This window comes from Lacerta agilis, chromosome 8 (assembly GCF_009819535.1).
Source record: "Lacerta agilis isolate rLacAgi1 chromosome 8, rLacAgi1.pri, whole genome shotgun sequence".
Classification (NCBI taxonomy): Eukaryota; Metazoa; Chordata; class Lepidosauria; order Squamata; family Lacertidae; genus Lacerta; species Lacerta agilis.
In genome coordinates this window covers 9958420-9966745 of record NC_046319.1, presented here as the reverse complement: position 1 = coordinate 9966745, position 8326 = coordinate 9958420, and the positions used below count along the sequence as shown (strand labels likewise).

At 46.5% G+C, this 8326-nt stretch overlaps 1 protein-coding gene across 1 annotated transcript in view; it reads left to right on the top strand.

The window, feature by feature from the left end:
- The first annotated feature begins 704 nt into the window (after positions 1-704).
- Positions 705-8326, top strand: part of LOC117052451 (protein-arginine deiminase type-2-like) — a 59520-nt gene continuing 51898 nt past the window's right edge. Inside the window, exon 1 of the mRNA XM_033159403.1 lies at positions 705-852. Within this exon, the coding sequence (XP_033015294.1) occupies positions 761-852 (92 nt within the window). The 5' untranslated portion in view covers positions 705-760. The remainder of the gene's footprint in view (positions 853-8326) is intronic.

Below are 8326 nucleotides of genomic sequence, written 5' to 3'. Positions count from 1 at the left end.
TATACTATACTTGGGGTTGGACTAGATGACCGTTGGGTGCGCCTCCCAACTCTACAATTCTATGATTCCTTATCTTTGCATGTCATGCCTGGAAAGAATATAAGAACAGGGATCTCTAGGACAGGGAGCAATAAAGCGGGCAGTCTGTTTACACAACAAACGTTAAAGAAATAGTAAAATGTCACAGTCAGAATACTTAATAGTACAAAGATTTTTGGAACAAAAAGGAATCTTTTTCTCTGTCATCCCTGACAAATAAACCTCTCCCCCTGCATGGATTTGTTCACCTCCCCCCACCTTCTTAAAAACTAATTATGGTCCTTCGGTCCCTGCTGCTGAAAGCTTTTTCTTTGTTTAAAAAACCATGTTGGAAACCGCTGCGGCACATTTTTTTTTCCACGACGCAGCGGTATATAAATGCTTTTGCAACTAAAGAAATGCGCTCTGCACCTGCTCAGAGGCACGGTGGGAGAGCTAAACCCCAGGTGACCTCTAGGTGGCGCCACGCCGGGCTCTTCTCTCTCTCCGCAACCAACTTAACATCCCCCCGACTTTGCTAAAAATACAGTTCGGTCTCTTTAATGGAGAGCTGAGCGATTTGCACCCTCTCTCGCTCTCTCTTTTCAAATGGCTTTGATTGACAGCCTCCCTCCCCACCCCGCACCGAGGGGCGGGGCCGGGCTTAGGCAGGCAGCGGCCGGCAGCCGGCGGGGCTCAGTGTCCACCTGTGGGACCAACCGAGGCGGCTCCTCCCGGCACGATGGGGCGCGATCGGACGCTCCGGCTGCAGTTCGGGAACCGGATCGAGGTGGTTTGCGTGGTGGGCACCCGCCTCTGCACCGACGTCTATGGGTGAGGCCGCCTATACTTCCATCTCCCCCCCCCCACAAAAAGTTTTGCATCTTTAGAAAGGGAACCCCCCGCCGCACCAGAAGGACCCAGCATAACTTTCCAGGGGACTCTCCTGCACGCGCCCTAATTCTTAGGTCCTTTGGATCTCTCCTTCCCAAAAAATTGCATCGTCCGAAGGGGACCCCCGGCACTGCTAAAAAGCACCCCCCGAAAAGCACCCTTTTCCCGATTCCCATCCTTTCTTTAGCCCAGCATCTGCTGCCACCCCCCAGCAAGAAATCCTTTTCAAAACAACCCCTTCCTATATGGACACCCCCAAACCCCCTATTGGTTTTGCTGCCAGACCCTCACCATTACCCACCCCAACCCCATGCTGGCACCTGCCTATCCTCACCCATATTCCTTTAGTTCTGCCAACCCCCCCCCCCCCACTTTCTAATCACCCCTCCCAGCAAAATGTCTCTCCACCATCTTCTTAGGTGCAAACAGCCTCCTTTAGCATCACCTGTTCTTGCCAGATATTGGTGCTCCGATTTTCATTTCCCTATATTTGGGAGCCCCACCCCACCCCACCCCCCTGCTGCCAATATTTCCAGAGTCTGGAGAAACCCCCTGCTCAGTAGCGGAGCAGCTGCCTTGCATGCAGAAATCCAAACTCTTCTTCTTCAGAAGGTCCCAGGTAGGGCTGGGAGAGACTCCCTGCATGAAATCCTTGGAGATAAATATTTCAAAGGTGGTGGTTTGCCAGTGGAACCCCCTTCCGATGTGCTGCATTTAAAACCTGGACCCCCCCCCACCCTCCCCTAAGGCCTCTTGGAAACCTTTCAGAATTATTTGCTGAGGAGCAGTGGTATGAAAAGTCTGTCTTTGGTTGGTGAAGCGGTCTGCAAGGTTCCGAGCTATACAGAGCTCTTTGTTGCTTTCAGCTTCAAAGCTGTGCTTAGGAATGCCTGCAGCTCCTTTATGTGACTTGGGTCCTCGATGAAAGACTTAACATGACTGGGAGCCCCATGGGGTGTCTATAGGAGAGGGGGCGTAAGGCAGCCAAAAGCAAGCGTTGGGCTAGGACCTGGGCGTCCTGAGTTCAAATCCAGCTCAGCCATGTGAAGCTTACCTGGTGACCTCGAAGGCTGCTCACAAAGTTGCCTTGAGGATTAAGAACAGGGAGGGGGAAACCTTGAGGAAAGGTGGGCTGTACATGCAATGATAAATTTAAGCGAATAACTTGGAGCATGCCTTGCTCACACCTGACGCCTTGTATATTCAGCTGTTAGCCAACTAAGTATTACTCAGAACAGGCCCATTGGAGCTGAGTTAGCCATGTCCATTAACTTCAATTGGTCTGCTCTTTGAGCAGGAATGGAACTTGTTACAGCCTATGGTTTTTGATAGCCACCTTCATGTTTGGTGTGACGCAGCGCCCTGTGTTAACCTGCGGTTCTGCCGATTCCTCCACCTGCGGCTCATTGGGGAGATCACTCTGCTGTACTTTCCCACAGAAGTGTGATCTTTCCTGGAAAACTGGAGCCTGCTTTGCCTTGGACTCTTAGCTGTGGTTCTCAGTACCAGGACACCTCCTATACTAGGATGGGGCTCTGATTCCCCCCCCCCCATGGAAAAGGGGGTTATTGATGACTACTATACCTGACGGTTTTGCACTGCCTTCTGCATTCAGACACAGCCATGCTTCTGAATCCCAGTTACTGGAAACGGCAGGAGGAGAGAGTTGCTCTTGTGTTTGAATCCTGCTCGTGGGTTTGGGGCACATGGTTGGCCGCAGGATGCTGGACTAGATGGGCCACTGGCCTGATCCAGCAGGCTCCTCTTACGGACTTCTTTTCCCCATTATCCCCTTTCTTTTACTCCTGTCCTGTGGCAAAACTTCTCCTGCGGTCAGCTCAGCCACACCAAGCAGCTGTTTGAGGTCAACCCGGGAATCCTTTCCCCGAGCATGCCAGTGTTGAGATTAAATCTCAATCCTTCAAATTCCTGCTCAAGTAAGGGGTTTCTTGGTGTCGTGAGTGGGTGCCAGAGATGGAGAGAGTGACCTGTCATCTCTGTCTCTGATGAGGGAGGGCTGTCAAGAGCCCTGTCTTCAGCACAGAGGTTTCAATGACAAATATATATATATACAGTATATATTTAAAACCCTTTAGGCTTTCCAGGCTCCAGCATGCTTTTCATGTCTTTGAACTGCCTGGAAATGACATGTGCGTTGATGCCAGGTGTATGAGGGTCAGTGGTGAGAGAGCAACACTCTGCATATGCTCTGGGGTGCACCTCCTTTAGGGTGTGAGGTTGTACATTTCAGGAGCAGAACAGAGCCTTGGGGTTGGTTTCGTTGCTAAATTCTAACATGCAAAGGAGCACAATCCTGTGCGTGTTTTCCTCCTGAATGAATCCCGCTGTGTTCGGTGGGGGCTTACTCCCAGCACAGCACGCATCCGGTGGCACTCTTTAGTTCAGATTTCACAGCTCTTTTACCTGCAGTGGCAAACATTGTTTGTGTGCCGTTGTGAGAGGTGACACTTTCGAACTAAACATCCTCCCGGGGTTTGAAATGGTCTAGGTTGCGGGTGGGGACTTGGTGCCATCTGCCATGGATGTTTTAGCTGAGATTCCTATGATTCTATGAATGTTGTTGTTGTTGTTGTTGTTCAGTCGTTCAGTCGTGTCCGACTCTTCGTGACCCCATGGACCAGAGCACGCCAGGCACGCCTATCCTTCACTGCCTCTCGCAGTTTGGCCAAACTCATGTTAGTAGCTTCGAGAACACTGTCCAACCATCTCATCCTCTGTCGTCCCCTTCTCCTTGTGCCCTCCATCTTTCCCAACATCAGGGTCTTTTCTAGGGAGTCTTCTCCCCCAATCCCTGACAGTTGGCTGGGTTGGCTGCTGGGAATGGAAATCCAGCAATAACACCTGAAGGGCCGTCACTCGCCATCAATGCTCTTGGCTCCCTCCATCACTCCTCTGCCGTTTTCTAACGTGAGGATGGGGAACCTGTGGCCCTCCACCTCCCATCCTCTGGCCATTGACCAAACTGGTTGCTGAGGCTTATCAGAGATAGATTCCAGCATTGTCTGCAGGGCCACAGGGTCCCCACTTGCCTTCACTGCCTCTGGCTATCTCCATCGCCCATCTGCCTTTCCAAAGGCAGGGATGGGCAACTTTAATGTCTCATCATCCCTGGTGACTGTTCGCCAGACTGGCTGCTGTGAACTGGCATCCAATAGCACCTGAAGGGCGTTGGGTTCGCCATCCGCGAACCAGACCCTCACTTGCTTTTACTGCCCCTAGCTACCACCATCCTTGTCGTCATCCCTGACTATAGACTAGGCTGGCTGGTGCTGGCAGGAGTTGGGAGTCCAGCAACACCTTGAAAACCACAAGCTCCCCATCCCTGAACTAAGCCCTCACTGGTCTTCACGGCCCCTAACTACCTCCATCACCACTTTGCCTTCTTGACCCAGGTGGCACTGTGGGTTAACCCACAGAGTCTAGGGCTTGCTGATCAGAAGGTTGGCGGTTCGAATCCCTGCGACAGGGTGAGCTCCCGTTGCTCGGTCCCAGCTCCTGCCCACCTAGCAGTTCAAAAGCACATCAAACTGCAAGTAGATAAATAGGTACTGCTCCGGCGGGAAGGGAAACGGAGTTTCCGTGCGCTGCTCTGGTTCGCCAGAAGCGGCTTAGTCATGCTGGCCACATGAAGCTGTGTGTGGACAAACGCCAGCTCCCTCGGCCTATGGAGCGAGATGAGCGCCGCAACCCCAGAGTCAGGGGTCCCTTTACCTTAATGCAAGGATGGGCAACCTGCAGTCCTAGGACTTCAAAGCATTTAACATTCAGTGGCTCTAGAAAAGCATTTTGCACGAGCTCAGATTACCATCTTACATCTAAGTGGGGAACTTCAGGTGCATTTAGCACCTGGCTGTCGGCCACATGCAAACAAGCCAAGGTGGTGCCTGACATCTCCATCTTCTGGAGGTGCATGCCTGGGGATCCTTGGATCTTGGCTGCTTTCGCATGATAATCCCCTGTCCTGTAGAATTCTATCTGTTCTATTTTATCTGCACAGTCAGAATGAATTTCAGGAACCAAAATGCCTTTTCTGTGCAGCTGGAGCAGGAGCAGTGAACGATACAGTGGTACCTTGGGTTACGTACGCTTCAGGTTACATACTCCGCTAACCCAGAAATAACGCTTCAGGTTAAGAACTTTGCTTCAGAATAAGAACAGAAATCGTGCTCTGGCGGCGCAGCGGCAGCGGGAGGCCCCATTAGCTAAAGTGGTGCTTCAGGTTAAGAACAGTTTCAGGTTAAGAACGGACCTCCGGAACAAATTAAGTACGTAACCAGAGGTACCACTGTAGTTAACTGTTGCCGCTTGTCTTCACTTTCCCCCACCCAATGCCCTGCTCACAGTTGTGAAGAGTATTCCCACGTTATGAATGGTCCGTGTCACCATTAAGAAAAAGAGGTCGGAACTGGCTAATATATATGTGGACTGTCCCTGGATCAAGTGACTTTTCTTTTATAAATTCTCAAAGTTCTTAACCTAACTCCAGATTGTCACCTTAACTAGCCAGATGTTTAACTGAGAATCAATCGCAGTCAGTCCATCGTTTGATAAATAAGAGCCATCTTGCCCCAAACTTGCAACTGGACATTTCATTTTGGCGACTGCAACCCTGGTTTAAGGAGCCATTTGGCGCCTAGCTTATATATCTGAGTTTAACTAAGTTTGTTCTTGGTATGAGCTTTCGTGTGCATGCACACTTCTTCAAATACTTCTGTTTCAGTGTATCTGAAGAAGTGTGCATGCACACGAAAGCTCATACCAAGAACTAACTTGGTTGGTCTCTAATGTGCTACTGGAAGGAATTTTTTATTTTATTTTATATCTGACTTTGTAAGACTGGAGAAGAGACATCGGGGCTCAAGGTTGACTAACAGCAAAATATTACAAGACATTGAAAGACTGGCTATTGCAGCCATTAAGAGAAATTTGCAACAAGATACTAGAAGGAGATAGGGCACCAGAGACATGGAAGGAAGCCTTTATCACACTGATTCCAAAACCTGATACCGACAAGACTCAAATGAAAAATTATCGTCCAATATCCCTCTTGAATGTGGATTATAAAATTTTTGCAAATGTATTGGCTACAAGGCTGAAAAGAGTGTTGAAAGATTATATACATAGAGACCAAGCAGGTTTCTTACCAGGCAGACAAATTAGCAATAATACGAGAATTATTGTGGATATTTTAGAAAAACTGGAGAGAAACATAAATACAGATGCGGCACTATTGTTTGTTGATGCAGAGAAAGCATTTGATAAAGTCTCTTGGACATTTATGAAAAAGAATTTGGAAAGGATGGGAGTTGGTGAAAAATTTTTGAATGGCATTAAGGCCATTTATACAGAACAAAAAGCTAAAGTAATAGTAAACAGTGTGATATCGGAGGAGTTCGAAGTTGAAAAGGGAACTAGACAAGGATGGCCTATCTCCCCGTTACTCTTTATTACGGTCCTGGAAGTCCTCCTAAACATGATACGAAAGGACAAACAGATAAAAGGAATCCGTGTGGGAGAGAAGGAATACAAACTACGCGCCTTCGCAGACGATTTGATGCTATCCCTGCAGGAACCGGAAAGCAGTGTCCCCAGAGCCTTGGAAATAATTGAACAATTTGGACTTGTAGCTGGTTTCAAATTAAATAAGCAGAAAACCAAAGTTTTAGGAAAAAATATGAGTGCAGAACAAATTCAAAGAATACAGGAAGGCACTGGCCTCAATTTTGTTAAAACAGTAAAATATCTAGGTATCAATCTCACAACCAAGAATCTGAACCTGTACAAGGACAACTATGAAAAACTGTGGATGGAAATAAAGAAAGACATGGAGATATGGACAAGATTGAAATTGTCGTTAATGGGAAGAATTGCCGTGATAAAAATGAATGTCCTACCAAGGATGCTGTTTCTATTCCAAGCCATACCAATTCTGGACAAACTGGATTGTTTTAAGAAATGGCAAAAGGACTTATCAAGGTTTATATGGCAGGGCAAGAAGCCAAGAATCAAGTTTAAGATTTTAACAGACTCTAAAGAGAGAGGAGGCTTTGCCCTGCCGGACTTAAGACTTTACTTTGAAGCAGCGGCCTTTTGCTGGCTAAAGGACTGGTTCAAACTAGAGAATGTCGATGTATTGGACTTGGAAGGACACGATAATATGTTTGGTTGGCATGCATACCTTTGGTATGACAAGGTTAAGATACACAGAACTTTTAAGTCTCATATAGTTAGAAAATCCTTGTATCAGGTCTGGAATAGATACAAAGACTTGTTAGAGAGAAAGACCCCTAGATGGATCTCTCCAGTGGAGGCCAAAGCCTATAAGAGACCGAATATGTCTGCAAACTGGTTAAGATATATGGACATATTGCAGCAGGAAGGGGACTCTTTTAAGCTAAAAAGCTACGACCAAGTGAAAAGTCAGGTCCCCGACTGGCTGCATTATCACCAGGTACATGAAACATTCAAAATGGACAAAAAAGTTGGTTTTCAAGTAGAAAAATCAAAACTGGAAACAGAATTGATAGAATCGAACTTTAAAAACCTTTCCAAAATGTATAATCTATTGCTAGAATGGCATACGAAAGATGAACTGGTAAAATCGTCAATGATAAGTTGGGCGAAAGATGTAGGACATAATATTATGATGGATGACTGGGAGGGATTGTGGCAAAAAGGTATCAAATTTACGGCTTGTCATGGTTTAAGAGAAAATATAATGAAAATGGTTTACAGATGGTATTTGACACCAGTTAAAATAGCTAGGATGAATACCAAAATGTCAGATGTATGTTGGAAATGTAAACATGCGAAAGGTACCTTTTTTCATATGTGGTGGTTGTGCCCAGCGGTGAGTGCTTTCTGGGATAAGATTTACAATGAATTCAAGAAGGTAATGAAGGTTACCTTTTGTAAGAAACCAGAGGCATTCCTTCTGAGCATAACCAATGAGGAGATACCCAGTCAGGATAGAGTGTTCTTTATGTATGCCACAACAGCAGCTAGAATCTTACTGGCAAGAACATGGAAAGGCGAAGAGATACCAACAGTGGAAGAATGGCAGATGAAGATGATGGAATATATGGAACTCGCAGAACTGACCGCCAGAATCCGGGACCAGAGGGAGGAGAAGGTGTCACGAGATTGGAAGAAATTTAAAGATTACTTAGTTAAATCAGTAAAATTGAATATTTGAGCAGAATCAATTAGAATAGCGGCTTTAGTAGGTATATGTTAGATAAAACTGTTATTAAGATATTTTGGTGTAAAAGACCTAATTGTCAGAAAATGTGTTAAGATTTGGAGTTTTAGTTAAGATATGATTAAGTAAAGTAAAGTGTATTAAAATTGAGTAAATGTGAATAGAATAAGATACAAAGCTACCTAGAAAATA